Source organism: Elephantulus edwardii, unplaced genomic scaffold (genome assembly GCF_000299155.1).
Source record: "Elephantulus edwardii isolate Elephantulus edwardi_28Jun2011 unplaced genomic scaffold, EleEdw1.0 scaffold00235, whole genome shotgun sequence".
NCBI classification, from domain to species: Eukaryota; Metazoa; Chordata; class Mammalia; order Macroscelidea; family Macroscelididae; genus Elephantulus; species Elephantulus edwardii.
This window is the reverse complement of record NW_006399985.1, coordinates 3,131,621-3,148,239: the sequence shown is the minus strand read 5'-3', so window position 1 is coordinate 3,148,239 and position 16,619 is coordinate 3,131,621. Positions and strand designations below refer to the sequence as shown.

The window sequence follows — 16,619 nt, the reverse complement described above, 5'->3', positions numbered from 1 at the left end:
TATACTTAGAAAACCCTAAAGACTCAGCAAGAAAACTATTGGACGTAGTTGACCAATTCAGCAAAGTAGCAGGATACAAGATCAACATACAAAAATCAGGTTTTCAGATTCTACCACTCACAGGGGAAGAGATTGCCTATCTTGAAATGATGAGCGGAGATTGCCCGATTGATGGGAATCCTTCATGGCCTTTTATTTTTTAATTTTTTTTTATTTTATTCTTTTTTGTATATGTGTACTGTCAAATCAGATCTGGCTGGTACAGGAGGGGATTGTCCCTCCTTCTGCAGCAGAGCATCTGGTGGATTCGCTTAATGGCCTTTTAAAGAAAATAACCACATTTGCATTTCCTTTTTGTTCTTTCTTTCTTTAGAGATTTGCCTTCTGACCAAGGGACGCCGCACGGCCAGTGTCCGAGCCGATACATATTGTCGTCTTTATTCCCTGTCGGTGGACAACTTCAATGAGGTCCTGGAGGAGTATCCGATGATGAGGAGAGCTTTTGAGACCGTGGCCATTGACCGATTAGATCGAATAGGTACTCTTTAGTTTTTCTATCTGCTTCCTGGACAGTTCCACTCAGTCTAGTGCACTAATACAAGTATTTGGTCACACACCCCACCTGCTACTTCGTCATTCACTCACTAAGTAGCGTAGAATAAGAGAGAAAGTTTTAGCCATAGATCTATAAATCCTGCCTAAGGATTTCTCTAACCTTATCTTCTAAATATTCTGGATCTGTTTTTGCTAGCTACGCAATCCGATTTCCCCAGGGATGCCAATACAATTTGACTATTCAGGTAAAAGACAACAGTCAAAAACTCTAGATAGAATTATTATAGAGTTAAAAATACAATAGTGTGAGTCTGTGTTACAAGTCAGATTTTATCCCAAGATAGTTTGTTTTTTCTTTTACATCTTATCTTTACATTAAAAGCTGAAAATGTGTTCACTTTAAAATGGCCTTAGTAGGAACTTAACTGAAATATTTGTAATACAGACTCAAAAAGAAAAGGCCTTCTTAGAAGTGCCCTACATAGATATAGATGCTTTACCTTATAAACATGAATGTATATGTTATGTATATACATTTATGTGTGTACGTATGAACTTAATTAGTTAACACTAGTTTGAGATTTGAATAGTTACCATAGTAAAGTTAAGACGAGGGTAACTGACTTCTCGGTATACTCTAGAGGATTCTGATATGCTGGTATGCAGTGTGTGTTAATTCTCCACACTCAAACCATCCTGCTCTACCCTCCCAACTGTGCACCTTTCTTTCTGATTAACTCTGCAGAACCTTTGTCATTCAAGTTAGACTCCTTTGTTCCCCTGTAGAAACCTTCTCTGACAGTCTGTCCCCTAGTAAAGTATTCTGGCTCTGTTGTTCATAATCCTGTGAAGCCCCCAATGTGGCATTGCCTTTATTATTATGATTTCTCCAGAGCCACTAAGCTGTCAAAATGCAGAGATTGTCTCTCCTCACCATTACGTTGACAGCAACTAACATGGTGCTTGAGCAGCCAGTGTTTCTTTCTGTGGGACATGGGTTCATCGTGAGTCGGAACCTACTCGCATGCACCTGGCAGCACCGTACAATGGTTGTGTGCTAAACACGGGGTAAATAAATGAGCTCAAAGGGTTAGTTTCACAAGAGAGGAAAGAAACCGTTACCTCTGCAGCTTCTTATTAAAGGTAAGAACTTCTGATCTTTTTTTTTTTTTTTTGTCGTATCAGTGCTTTTTGTTTTATTTTCTAGAGATTATAGTTTTTTCCTTCCCTCTATGTTAATAGGAAGACTATCTGTTGTTGTTGTTGTTGTGTACCATCGAGTAGAACTGACTCAGAGCTGACCCTCCAGTGGGTTTCAGAGACAGGAAATTACACAGGAGACCATTGTCCATCTTCCTCCAAAGCAGCTGGTGGATTCGAACCATGGATCTTTGCGTTGACAGTGCAATCCTTTCCCACCAAGCCACCAGGAAATCACTGAGGAAGACTTCATTAAAGTCTGAAAATAGTTTAAATAGTCAGGAGAATAAAAAAAAATTTGGCTATTTCTCTCTAAGAAGACATCACAGATAGGTTAGAAATGTATGTTGCCATCCCCGATAAGGCAGAGTTTGTATACAGAGACAAAAAAAGGTGGGTAATTCTGAAAGTATCCTCACCTGGCTTGAAAATAGCTTTTCTGTTCTTTGTAGGCGAGTGTTCCTTTTGGACATGAGGACTCACTTCAGAGCATGTGAGTTTTTCCTGAGGTCCGTGAGGCAGCTTTAGAAAAAGCCTGATACGGTGATCTTTTTAAGTAGAACCTATTAGATGCAGCTGTACTTCCATCGAAGCAACTAGTTTAGTTTTTATAACAAAGCTTTCGCCGTATAATTTGAAGTCAGTAATACCGGCACTCTAATTAGTTCGTGAGCTGAGTTACATCGTTCGTATGGACTGACACAGAGACAGTGCCTCTCTGGGTTCGAATCCACTCGCTGCTCGGCCGGGAGATGGACAGTTGGCTCTCGTGACACTTACAGCCATCAAGAGACCCATGAGAGGGTCACCTAGGAGGCATTCGCAGCCCACAGCAGTGAGTTGAGCTTAACCGTTAGTAAGGACCAAGCATTTTCACGTTTGACCCTTACATCACTGCATGAAAAGTTAAATTATCTTTCCCAAAGTCATAGACAATCAGAGCTTAAAATGTAAACTATTAACATGATCACCTAAAAAAAATGTTCTCAGTTTTGCAATTATTGCTTATAACTTTCTCTAATGCTGTAGTTAGTGAAGGGTGTATGCTAAGTAAGTATTTATGTTTCTTTTTATGTTTTAATGAAAGTTTAAAGACTTTGGATTTCCATTCATTCATTGTTGCACATTTTCCTCCCTTCCCACCGCTCCCCCCAGTTTACTTTTCTCTTTGAAAAGTAAAAAAAAAAAAAAATTCAAAAAATTGTTCTTTCATTGTTATACAATACCCTCCTTCCCCCAGTACCCTCCATCATGCAGCTTTCATTCGGGACTCCTGTCAAGATAATAATACCTAATCATATATTCCTCCTACACAGTTCTCTACCTCATCTGTTTCAATGCAGTATACATCATTTATCTCCTCTTAGCTTCCCTCCGCCCTGACATCAGTCCTGTTTTACAACAGTGGCACTATACAGTATTTGTCCCTTTGTGACTGAGATATTTCACTCAGCATAATGTCCTCCAGGGTCACCCATTTTGAATAATATTGCATGGATTCTTTGTTTTCCAATGCAGCGTAGTATTCCATTGTGTGAAATACCACAGCTTCTCTATCCATTCATTGGATTGTTTCCAGCTCTTTGCTATTGTGAACAAAGCCGTGATAAACATGAGTGTGCCTATATCTACTTGGGTGGCGGTTATAGGTTTTTTTAGGATATATTCCCAGTAGTGGAATTGCTGGGTCAAATTGTATTCCCATTTCCATCTTTTTGAGAAAGTTCCATACCGCCTTCCACAGTGGCTGCACCAAGCATTTGTATTTCTAAGTCATGTAGGAGGAGCTTTGTTCCTTGAGAAATTAGGACACCAGTGGAAGTAAAAAAAAAAACAAAAAAACCTCCCACCTTTCTTAGTAGTAAGTGAAATTATTTCCATTTTTAAAATGTATTATTACTTTAGATATAACTCTTTATTTAGCAATAGGTGGTTATGGTGTAAAATTGAGTGAGAGCTGGCCCACAGCTGACCCTCCAACAGGTTTTCAGAAGCAGTAAATTACATGAGTGGAGACTGCCTGTCTTTCTCCTGTGGAGCAGCTAATGGGTTCGAGCCCAGCACCTCTGCATTGGTAGGCCAATTCCTTACCACTAATCTACCACACCTCCCAGTATTCACAATATAGTATGACCATTTCACTTATCTTATCCATCTGTGTACTGTTGCAATGCTAGTCTAGAAAAATAACGGACTTTCCCATCTTCCTTAAATCTGCTATTGACTTGGATAGTTATTCTGCTAGAGAAAGGCAGTTTACGGCAAACTATATTGTCAAGATGATGCATGAAGGAGAGCTTAAACACCTTGAAGCCCCAGAGTGGGCTCAGAACCACCCCCACATACATTCTAGGATGCTTGGTCGGCAGAGCAGTGTTTCAGAAAAGCGAAGATCAGGAAGCAGTCATACTCCACCAGGCTGCACATGCGAGTCGTCTGGATGGAGAACGTGCTCACAGATGACCAAACTCTGAGTCTTGTGTCTCATGGTTCTCACTCAGTGGAGGGGACACGTACAAGTGCCAGTATCTCTTAAAGCTACAGAGGTGAAGCCATCACGCAGCCAGGGTTGAAAAGTACTGATATGGAAGCATGGCCCCACCACTCCCAAACTCTCAGGTGTGGGCATCACAGAGGGGATCTTAGGAAAATGGGGCTTCAGGGTGAGGGAAGCGGCAAAGATCCCAGGCTCTGTAGGAGTTGTAGGTTCATGACCCATGATGAAGAGCCATGATCAGATGCAGCGATTCCCCTTCCATCCCTTTACTTGCTAGTGATACCATTTGGGGTCTAGGTCTTGCTCTCCTCTCTTTTGCGGTAAACTGGGATTTATAAATAGACACTCTCATAGAGTTGAGCAGTAACTAAAACCATCAATGTATAAGCCTTGCATATGGTGACTGTCACAGAGTGAGTGCTCAGATACGGGCTTCCTTTGTCTCCGTGTCCTTTATGATAAGGTGTCTTGAATGCATGTCTAGACTGATGGGTCTAGGACCATCCTGGTTTAAAACCCCTTTCTCCCTCTCCTGGTGAAGCTAGCCCTTGGCTCAAGGATGTCTGCTTTTCCATTAAAGTAGCCCTTTGCCCTGTTTCAGACTTTGCAGGCGTTGTCTTTGCCCTGGGCAGACAGGAGTGGCTGGAGTGAGTAGAAGGTGTAGGATCTTCCTGAAGCAGCCACACTTCTTTTTCAGGGGTCTGTCCCTCTGGGAGATTTTCTCGGTGATGTGTGGTATTGTTAAGTGCCCTTGAGTTGTAGGCGACTCATAGTGACCCTATGAACAAAGGTCCTGGACACCTGTATAACTTTCGTCCTCTCTCCAGGTTCATAGGGTTTCTAGAGGCAAGAGATTACGGAAGTGGATGCCACTCCTGCTTCCAAGCTTGTGTTAATCGGGAAGCTCCACCAAACACTGTCCACCATGGGTGACCATTATCGCATTTGACACATCAGTGCCCCAGTGTTCAGCATCACAGCAACCTTTCTCTGATGTGTAGACTTTCCAATTGTCTGTCTGTCTTTTGCTGACAGGAAAGAAGAACTCGATTCTTCTCCAAAAGTTCCAGAAGGACCTGAACACAGGCGTGTTCAACAACCAGGAGAACGAGATCCTGAAGCAGATTGTGAAGCATGACCGGGAGATGGTGCAGGCCATCGCCCCCATCAGTTACCCCCAGATGGCAGCCCTCAACGTCGTCGCCTCCTCCATCACCACCCCCACGTGCCGGGCCAGGACCCAGTCTCCACCGGTGTACACAGCGGCCAGCCTGTCCCCCAGCAACCTGCACTCGCCCAGCCCCAGCACACAGACCCCGCAGGCCTCAGCCGTCCTGTCGCCCTGCTCCTACACCACGGCCGTGTGCAGCCCCCCTGTACAGAGCCCGCTGGCCACGCGAACTTTCCACTACGCCTCCCCCACCGCCTCCCAGCTGTCACTCATGCAGCAAGTGCAGCCCTCGCCTCCCCAGACTCAGCAGCAGCCCCAGCAGCCGCAGACCCCCAGCAGCTCCACGCCCAAAAACGAGGTGCACAAGAGCACCCAGGCCCTGCACAACGCCACCCTGACGCGGGAGGTCAGGCCCCTGTCTGCCTCGCAGCCCTCGCTGCCCCACGAGGTGGCCACGCTCATCTCCAGACCGCACCCCACTGTGGGCGAGTCCCTGGCCTCCATCCCGCAGCCCGTGACCACCGTCCACACCACGGGCCTGCAAGCCGGGGCCAGGGCCACAGTCCCTCAGCGAGTCACCCTCTTCCGACAGATGTCATCGGGGGCCATCCCTCCCAACCGAGGAGTGCCCCCCACACTCCCTCCACCAGCAGCTGCTCTTCAGAGAGATGCTTCTCCTGTCTTAACCACAGACCCAGAGGCAGAGAAGCCACGGTTTGCTTCAAATTTATGATCCCTGCTGATTGTCAAAGCAGAAAGAAAAAAAAAAATACAAATACTGTAATAAACTGAGAACTTTCTCAACTCTTATTTTATTCTATCTCCTGATAGATCCTTATAGCCTACTATGAAAAGATATTTTAGACAGCTCTGGCATACATGCAAAATGTAAAATAAATAAATAAATGAGATATATATATTATACATAATATTAAATATATATATATTTAAATTCCTGAAAGACGTCCAAAACACCTGCTTAGCACCCAGTGTTAAATGTCTTCCTTTCTTCAAATCATTAAAGGATTTAAAATGTTGTTGTAAGATTATTTCTTTTTAACCTCCTTTGACTTAATTCTTTTGATATATGTATTTCTCTATTTTATGAAGAATTCTTGGAGTCACTAGAAACAAAACTCTTATTCAAAACAAAACAAAGCAATTCAAGCATACTCCTGAATAGCACCAACTAAGACCTTATTTCACTAGCTGTGTCTCTGCATCTAAATTGTTAATTAAGAATTACGAGCAAATCCCATTTTCCAGATCTAAACTGTAGTTGGGTGCTTTCAGTTTTGAATTCGGTTTCAGGACACACGGCATGCTTGGTGACGGTAGGAAGCCAAGTATTGCTACTGGTCGGGTTGTCTCTGTCCTCTGACATGTCCATCGATCTTTCAAAAATCTGAGGGGATGTCTGTCTTTTTGTGTTATTGGACTTTTACCAAGACGCAATCTATGTTAGTTGTAAATAACTTTCCAAGCCCAACAAAAATAGCAATTCTGTGTTGTATGGAGGTGAAAGTCATTGTTTAAGAATTTAGTTTTCCTGCTTCACTTCAAAGCTTAGAGTTTTGAATTCTACAAGACCTAATTGTGACAATTACTCAATTGTAATGCAATGGCTTGAAACCTACAATATTATTTTTAACTTGCAATGGTTTATGCGAAATTGTATGCTCGATTCTACAGATTGCTTGTATCACACCAAAATTCATTACTTTTCTTCCTTATTGCCATAATCAAGCATCTGAAAATAGACCCTGCATGCTTTCTGGAAAAAAGAAAAAGAAATAGGTTCAAATCAGTCATTGTAGGGGAAGGCTTACAGTATTTCTCTTTTCTAGAAACTATAAACCGTTGTTAATTGCCTCTCATAAAATTCCTGTAAGGCTGACTTGAATCTCTGACTTAAGTCTAGAAGTGAGGTTTTCACTTTTGTTTGATATTAGTACTTTTATTATTACTATTATTTGGATATTCTGTGTAAACCATGGCTTGATTTGAAGTTGAGAGCATGTTCCGTGTCCTCACTGTAGTCGGTAGTTAACTGTGGTGTTACTTGGAAGAAATAAACACAGTGTAGCATCTTGTCTGTTTGGGAACACACATTTTGCTCTATGTACATTTTCACTAATTGGCTCGTACATCTTAAGGCGTGTGGTGATGAACTGCCCATAGAGACAAGGCTTGTCGTTTTCAACGCCCTAAAAATACTGTGGACACCATGCAAGACAGCCAGGGCAGAATTGAATGTCTGTGAGCTCCGTTGACTTCCTGGCCTCTTTATAGGATCTGTGAGCATACTCTTGTTTCAAAGGGTCCCATTAATGAACTTCTGTGCCTAATGCATCTCACAAATGTGGTGGGTGACCAGAAGACCAGTGGAAGATTCCAAAATGACCACCTTCCGTAAATAGCCCAAGTTAAGGTAGAGGGAACTTCCAAAGCACCTGATACTGACCTAAGACAGACATCACACATAACTGTTCACAGCAGGGCTTTCAGATAGACTGGAAAATAGAAAACAAGAATTGAGTGGGTCCGTGCTACCCGTTATGCCTTTTATCGATGTAATACCAAACGGAGCTGTTTTCATTTCTAACACATCCCAACTTGTATGGAAATAGTCAACGATGCTAGTCGATGTAACATTATTACATGCTGGTGGTGTCTGATAGCAGGTCAGGAATGATGTTAGAATGGGGTGGTTTAGTCTCCCTTAGATTTGTGGTAAAAGCTGCAAGACCATTTATATATCAGTACAAAAAAAATAAAAAATTATTTCAGATACTGAGAAGTAAATTCAGCTTATTAATATCATATATTGATCCTTTACATTATTAAAGGTTTACATTTGATAGGACTAATGGGTTTGGTAGTGAACTATTTTTATATGTATAAAAAAAAACCCCTTTTTTTAATTTTATTTTGAGCACTATTGAGAACTATAAAAAAATTGAATGGCATGGTCTTTCAGTGCAACCATAATGTTTTTATTCCCTTTGTAATAGAATGGACAGAAATATGAAACAAAACAACTAAGGTTTATATGTTAAAAATCAAACGGAACAGGGTAAATGACATATCTATATGTATGAATGTATATAGACATAGATTAAGAGAAGACCTGACTCACATTCCTGTAATGTAAAGGTTTATTGCTGGGTGAAACATGACCTCTTTTCTCTGTACATAGTTAAGCCCATAAATATGGAGTTTTAATCTGTACAGAAAGAAATGTATTACTGCTGCTGGGAAGATAGTAGAATAGCTGAATCTTACAACAACTGTATGATCAGGGATGAGTTTGATTATTTCTTTTGTCTTTGCTCAAAGCCATAAATATATAAATATATATAAAAATTATTAATAAATTCAAAAGAAAACCTAAAATCATGAATATTTTATTTTATTAATGTATTTTAATCAACCTTTCTGTTTTATTAATGAGTACAGATTTACCTTTGTCTTTCTATATTTACATAAGTTATCAAAGAGGGCTTATACTTGAGAATTATTTAAAAATTAATTCTAGTTCCTCTCTAATGGCAGAAAGAGAAGACTTCTGCGAGAATGTGAATTTTTGTCCGTTCTTGTGTTTCACTTCTACACAGTAAAGCTACAATCTATTTTATTCTTTGCCCTCTATCTCCCTGGTAGGTGGGTTTTGTCCAGTTTCAAAACCCAGTAAGTAATTATTTGTGCCTTAACGAGCGACTGTAGGTCACAGGAGGAAGCTAGGTAATACCTTCCTGTGCAGTTTACAGCCTCACAAGACCAGTGGAGGTCCAGCTAAGAACTGGTTCTGAGTTGACACCAGTGAGTTTGGGTGTGATTACTCAAAATGGGGATGAGAGATAATCATGCTGTATTTTACTTTCAGAAGCCTGCTCTGTGAAAGGTGCCAACCTTGTCAAGGTTTAACTATGATAGAATGTCTTCATTCACGTGGGTTTTGAATTAGACCAACAAGTAGAAGATAGAGGTGATGGCCACGAGAATAAACAGCCACGTATGCCCGAGAACAGCGAGAATGCATGGAAGAATGACAGTCCACTAATCATCAAACGTATGGCCTATGGCCAGGTGTCTACGACCAATTCATAAATGAATAATTCCCTGATGAATGCTGCTTCAATTTGGTAAACAAACAAACAAAATAAAAACTCGACCACCCACCTTCCTGCGGTGGAGAGCTGGCCCTCCAGTGGATTTTCAGAGGCGGTTAATCGCACGGCAGGGGACTGCTCATATTTCTCCCACAAAGCAACTGGTGGATTCAAACCACCCACCTTTGGGCTGACAATACAACTTCTCACTAACTAGGTCACCACTTTAAAGAAATCACTTCTTTACAACTTATACTCTTGAGTGGATCTAGTATCTGTAGGATACTATAGAGTACACAGTCAATTTACTAGAATAATTCCTGAATTATTCCCTGTCCCTCTACCCATCGATGATGTAAAAAATATGATACATTTTTAGATGCATTATCCTCAAACTTGAATTATTCTACAGTCTTTCAGAATTGGTTCTCAAATCCCCAAGCTTTTTTTTTGCATATATTTTTATACTTTTTTATTTTCCTGTAACCATACTTCTACAGATCTTATTTCTCATGATCTATAAAATGAAGCTGCTGAATGATTTCTTATCATGTTGTGTCCATCCTTCCAGAACGTGTGTCATAAGACCTACGTGCGGTGTTTTTTATTCACATATGATCACTAAGCAGAGTTCTGTCGTGTGCTCTGTGCTCTGTGTACCCTGACCATTACCAGTGCTACACCAGAATGCGGTCTTTACAGAGTCAGGAAAGGCTAGGCAGCAAGCGCTTTTATTATTATTATTATTATTATTATTATTATTATTATTATTATTATTTGTGTACCGTCAAATCGGATCTGACTGGTACAGGAGGAGATTGTCCCTCCTTTTCCCGGCAGAGCATCTGGTGGATTTGAACCATGCACCTCTGGGATTGCAATGCAGTTTCTTGCCACTAGGCCACCAGAGCTCCCCAGCAAGCGCTTTTTGAGTCCTGGGTCACATATTCAAGGCAGATGTAATTAAAGTTATCTCAATTCTAGAATTATATTCAATGAGTCTCTTTTTTTCAAGGAAAATAGTATGGAACAAAGGATTTCCCCCCACCCCCCCTGTTGTATTCAGGATTAATTCTGTGTACTATACCATGGTCCTCCCAATGTATATATGTCCTCCCTATATGTACCATAGGGAGCTCTGGTGGCCTGGTGGTTAAGAAACTCTTCTACAATCCCAAAGGCGTGCTGTTCAAACCCACCAGCTCTTCTGTGGGAGAAAGATGGACATTCTTCTCCTGTGCGATTACCTGCCTCTGAAAACGCACTGGAGGGTCAGCTATGGGTTGGTTCCAACTCGATGGTGCACAGCAACGAGAACATGGCCCTCACAAAGGAGCTCTGGTAGCCAAGTGGTAAGACGCTGTGCTGCAATCCCGAAGGCATGCAGTTTGCATCCACCAGCTGCTCTGTGGGTAAGGGGGTGTGGAAGGTCAGCTATGAGTGGGTTCTGATTCAATGGCACACAACAGCAACAAGGCCCTCAAAAGCTATGACTTCCTTAAGCAATTGCCTTTTAACAAAAATATCAGCTGCTTCATTAGATTAACAGCAAAGCCAATCAGGAAAATAACTGCTTTTAGAAGGGACAAAGCCTGTGCTCTCTGCTTTGCCTAAACTGATGAAGGATTTCAGAGCAAATCTGATCAATAGGCCCATATTCCTCTCCTTTCCATTTTGGGGTGTTTGATAAAAAATCATATTGCTTATTTCCCTAGGACGATTAATATCCACATTGTTGTTCTTATGTGCCATTGAGTTGCCTGCGACTCAAAGCGACCCTATGTAGAACAGCTCTGAACCATGCCCTGTCCTGAGCCAGTCTCACTGACCGCACACACCTAATACCATCGCTGCAATTATTGTGTCAGTCTATCTCATCCAGGGGCTTCCTCTTCTGTGCTGTCCCTCTACCCTTCAAAGCATGATGGCCTTCTCTAAGGACTGGTCTCTCCTGGCCACATGCCTGAAGTATGTGAGATAGAGCTTCAAAATCCTTGCCTCCAAGAGCTACTTGGTTTGATCCTCTCCAAGACATATCTGTTTGTTCTCTTGGCCATCCCTAGGATGTTCAATTGTTCTTCTCCAACACCATAGCTCAAAGACTTCAATGCTTCTTCTGTCATCCATAGTCATTGTCCAGCTTTCAGATATATAGCATGTAATTGCATCTATAAACAGAACAGATCATTCCAGAGGCTGGGCTTTATGAGGAGGCATGTGGCATCAGGATTGGAAGAAGAATAATCAACAACCTGTGCTGTGCAGGTGATACACCCTTGCTTGCCTAAACTGAGGAGGAACTGAAGCACTTGCTGAAAAAGGTCAGGGTCTCTAGTCTTCAATATAGATTGAAGCTCAACAACAAGAAAACAAGAATTCTCACCACTGGGTTAATTGGCGGCACCATCATGGATGGAGGAGAGAGTAAGGTTGTTAACAATTACAGCTTGTTCACCTCCACAATCAACACTCTTGGCAACAATAGTCAGGAAATCAAAAGGTGATTTGCATTGGGTAAGTCTACTGTCAGGGACCTCTCCAGAGTACTGAGAAGCAATGATGTCAGTCTAGAGACTAAGATGCACCTGATTCAAGCTATGGTCTTTGCAGTTACCTGCTATGCATCATAGAGCTAGACATTTCCATTATTCCTATTAAAATTTTTTGCCTTTATTTTCCTCCATCACTTTAGATTATGAAAGCATGAACTTTCCTAAATAGGACACACTGTGGTATAATCACAAATCTGTTTCCAGGAAGACATCTTCATTTTACTATAATTGTCTAAAAGAGGAACTGTAACGTTTATTTCTTTTCACTGTGGCTACTCTAGTAATGACATTATTGGTCCCTTCTCTTCATGTGAAAATGTGTTTCCTCTGCTGCTAAATTAAAAGGAGATTGTGCACCATAGGAAGCCTGGAGAAGAGAATTAGGTGTCCAAGGCGTTCCCTGCAGGCATGAGATTCAAGAAAATACTAAATAATAAAGTGAGAAAATAATGCATTATGCAACGATTTTCAAATGTATAAATGGTGTAGAACAAATTATGAACCAATTCTCAAAATTCTAAATAAAGACAAGATCTTACCCTTCATGTCTTTGTTCAATTCCCTCACCCTAATCCCAACCCTAATTGTTCACAGGCTCACTATGGGTGATACTCAACTCCACTCCGTAGCCCTGTTCTCCAGCAAAGTTTCAATTAGGGAAAATGGAGGCTTGCAATACTTTAGTGGGAGAAGAATTTTTGCGATAATTTTCCAGGGGCATCTGAGCAATTCTTTAAAAATGGTCTTAAGGAAACTAGTATATGTTGTTGTTGTTGTTAGGTGCCAATCAAGTCAAGCATGCCTCATAGCAAGACCCTTACAGTCTCGGGCACACTTGAGCCCATTGCTGCAGTGACTGTGTCAATCCATTAACTTGGTGCTCTTCCTCTATCCCATACAAATCACTGTGAAGTTCTGCTTAAGTTTTTGATATAGACAAAGTAATGCGTAAAATTCTGAAGAAAGAATTATTATTTACCTACTTATTAAATTTAAAAAAGATGACTCAACAAAGTATGGAAATTATTGAACAATATCACTAATATCACACACTAGCAAAATCCTGCTAAAGACTATCCAGACATGACTCGAACAGTACGTTGACAGAGAACTACCAGAAATACAAGCTGGGTTTAGAAGAAGAAGTCATGGCGCTAGAGACTTAATTGTCAATGTCAAATGGATGTTGGCAGAAAGCAAAGAGTACCAGAGGAATGCCTATCTTTGTTTTGTTGACTATGCAAAGACATTTGATGGTGTGGATCACATCAAATTTGAGAAAAATGAGAATCCCAGAACACTTGCTTGTGCTTATGCAAAACAAGACCGGCATTGAAAGAAACACTGAGATGTGTCCTTCTTACAGAAGTGCCACAAAAAAAAAAATTAATTTGATCCAAACTAACTAGCAACAACACCAAAAAGAACTGAACAAAATGATAGCAATAAAACCTTCCCTCTCAATAATCTTACTGAACGTGAATGGTTTAAATGCACCACAGAAGAGAATAAAGAGTAGCAGATTGGATAAAAAAAAACCAAATCCATCAATATGTTGTCTACAAGATACTGACCTGAAAAATGAAGATAAAAAAGACTAAAATTTATTTTTAAAAACAAGCAAATCCATACATTTGGAAGCTGAACAACACCTTAAACATAACTGGGTACTACAAGAAACAAAAATAAAATTTAAAAGTTTCTTGAAACAAATGACAATGAAAACATCACTTACCAAAACCTCTGGGAAACATCCAAAGCAGTAATCAGAAGTCAATTAATAGCAATAAGCTAACACATCAAAGGACAGAAAAAAAATGTCCATTGACTCTCTAACTCAGTATCTCCAACAAATTGAAAAAGAACAGCAAGAAAACCCAACACCCTCTAAAAAAAATTGGAATTATAAGAATTAGAGCAGAATGAAATAAATAGAAAACCAAAAACAATTGAAACCATAAACAAAACTAGGATTGGTTCTTTAAAAAGATCCATAAAATCGACAAACCACTAGCAAAACTAACAAAAGAAAAGAAGGAAAAGACACAAATAATCTGAATAAGAGATGAAATGGGCAACATCACAACAGAACCAACTAAAATAAAAAGGCTAGCATTGGAGTATTAAAAACTGTACTCAAACAATCATTAAAGCCTAGAGGAAATGGACAAATACTTAGAAATGCACAACCTACCTAAACTGACACAAACTAAAATCGAACACCTGAACAGGCCCGTAACAAAAGAAGGAATTGAAAAGGTAATAAGACAACTTCCAGCCAAAAAGAAGCCCTGGACCATATGGCTTTTTTTATTTTTGTATTTTTTAAATTAATTTTAATGATCATTTACAGAGACTTTGGATTTCCATTCATTCATTGTTGCACTTTTCTACCTAACTCACCCCGCCCCCCTCCCAGAACACTCTTCTCTTTAAGAAGTAAAGGGAAAGTTCCCTCATTGTTTTACAATCCCTCCCACAAGGTCCACTCTACTATGCAGCCTTCATTCTGGGCACCTGCCATGACAATAATACCTGATCACATATCCCTTTTAAACAATTTTCTCCCTCATCTGTTTCAATGAATTATACATTATTTATATCATCTTTCTTAGTCTCCTCGCAACCCTGATGTCAGTCCTGTTTTACAACAGTAGCACTATGCAGTATTTGTCCCTTTGTGACTGAGATCTTTCACTCAGCACAATGTCCTCCAGGGTCACCCATTTTGAACAATGTTGCATGAGTTCCTTGTTTTTCAATGCAGTGTAGTATTCCATTGTGTGAATATACCACAGCTTCTCTGTCCATTTTTTTGTTGATGGGCACATAGGTTATTTCCAACTCCTTGCTATTGTGAACAAAGCCACGATAAACATGGGTGTGCATGACCAGACGGCTTCACAATTTAATTTTATCAAACGTTCAGAGAAGAGCTATCACCAATTCTACATAAACTATTTCAAAAAACCAATGGAATTCTTCCAGACTCATTCTACGAAGCAAAAATATCCTTGATACCAAAGCCAGTAGAGCACACCACCAAAATAGAAAACTATAGGCCAGTATCTCTCATGAACTAGATGCAAAAATCCTGAATAAAATCCTGGCCAATAGAATCCAACGATCTATCAAAAAAATAATTCACCATGACCAAGTGGGATTCATAACAGGTAAGTTAGGATGGATCAACATAAGAAAAACAATCAATGTAATTCAGCATATAAACAAAGCAAAGAACAAAGGACACATGATCCCATCAATTGATGAAGAAAAGGCCTTTGACAAAATCCAACACCTTTTTCTGATTAAAACACTCAACACAACAGGATTAGAGGAGAATTTCTTCAACATAGTAAAACAGTGTATATGCAAACCCAAGAACCAACATTGCTCTCAATGGAGAGAGGCATTCTCTTTGAGAATAGGAACTAGGCAAGGATGCCCACTATCACCTCTCTTATTCAATGTTGTATTGGAAGTCTTAGCGATATCAATAAGAAGATAGAAGGAAATAAGAGGTATCCAAATTGGCAAAGAGGAGGTAAAGTTATTTCTATATGCAGATGATAAGATAGTATACTTAGAAAACCCTAAAAACACAGCAAGAAAACTACTGCAAATATTTGACCAACTCATCAATGTGGCAGAACACAAAATCGACATACAAAAATCAGTTGGATTTCTCTACAGTGACAAAGAGAATACAGAGCTGGAACTAAGAAAAACAATACCCTTCACAATAGCTAATCACAATATTAAATACTTGAGAGTAAACCTAACCAGAAACACAAAGGAACTATTTTTAAAAAATTACAAAACATCACTACAAGATACAAAAACAAACTTGAAGAAATGGAAGAATATTTCTTGCTCATGCATAGGAAGACTCAATATTGTGAAAATGACAATACTACCAAAGGCACTTTACATGTTCAATGCAATCCCAATACAAATACCAATCTCATTCTTCAATGAGATGGAAAAAACAATCTCCACTTTCATTTGGAATGGAAAGAAGTCCTGAATAAGCAAAGCACTCCTTAAAAAGAGAAACAAGGTAGGAGGCATCTCACTCCCTGATTACAAATCCTAATACACTGCCATGATGGTCAAGACAACGTGGTACTGGTACAATGACAGACAAATAGATCAATGGAATAGAATTGAGAACCCAGAAATCAGCCTATCTACCTATGGCAAGCTGATTTTTGACAAGGAGATGAAATCAGTTTAAGTGGGGAAATAACTTTTTTAAGAAACGGTGTTGGCAAAATTGGAAAACTCTCTGCAGAAAACTCAGAAAAGATCCATACCTCACTCCATACACACACACACAAAAAAAAACAACTCAAAGTCTATCATGGACCTTGAAGTCCTAATTTCACAATGTAAGCAATCTACCTACCAACCATCCTGAAAAATCTACAACCAGGAGAGGATAAAATAGATGAATGAGATTTTCTTTTTTTAAAATTTTAATTTATTTATTTTTCATTTCAATGAACATCTACAGAGATTTTGGAATTCCA

The 16,619-nt window shown here is 40.0% G+C and overlaps 1 protein-coding gene across 1 annotated transcript in view; it reads left to right on the top strand.

The window, feature by feature from the left end:
- LOC102874670 (potassium/sodium hyperpolarization-activated cyclic nucleotide-gated channel 1-like) overlaps positions 1-6,217 on the top strand; it is a 522,645-nt gene extending 516,428 nt beyond the window's left edge. Inside the window, exons 6-7 of the mRNA XM_006898609.1 lie at positions 374-538; positions 5,288-6,217. Of these exons, the coding sequence (XP_006898671.1) occupies positions 374-538; positions 5,288-6,156 (1,034 nt within the window). The 3' untranslated portion in view covers positions 6,157-6,217. The remainder of the gene's footprint in view (positions 1-373; positions 539-5,287) is intronic.
- The last annotated feature ends 10,402 nt before the right edge of the window (positions 6,218-16,619 follow it).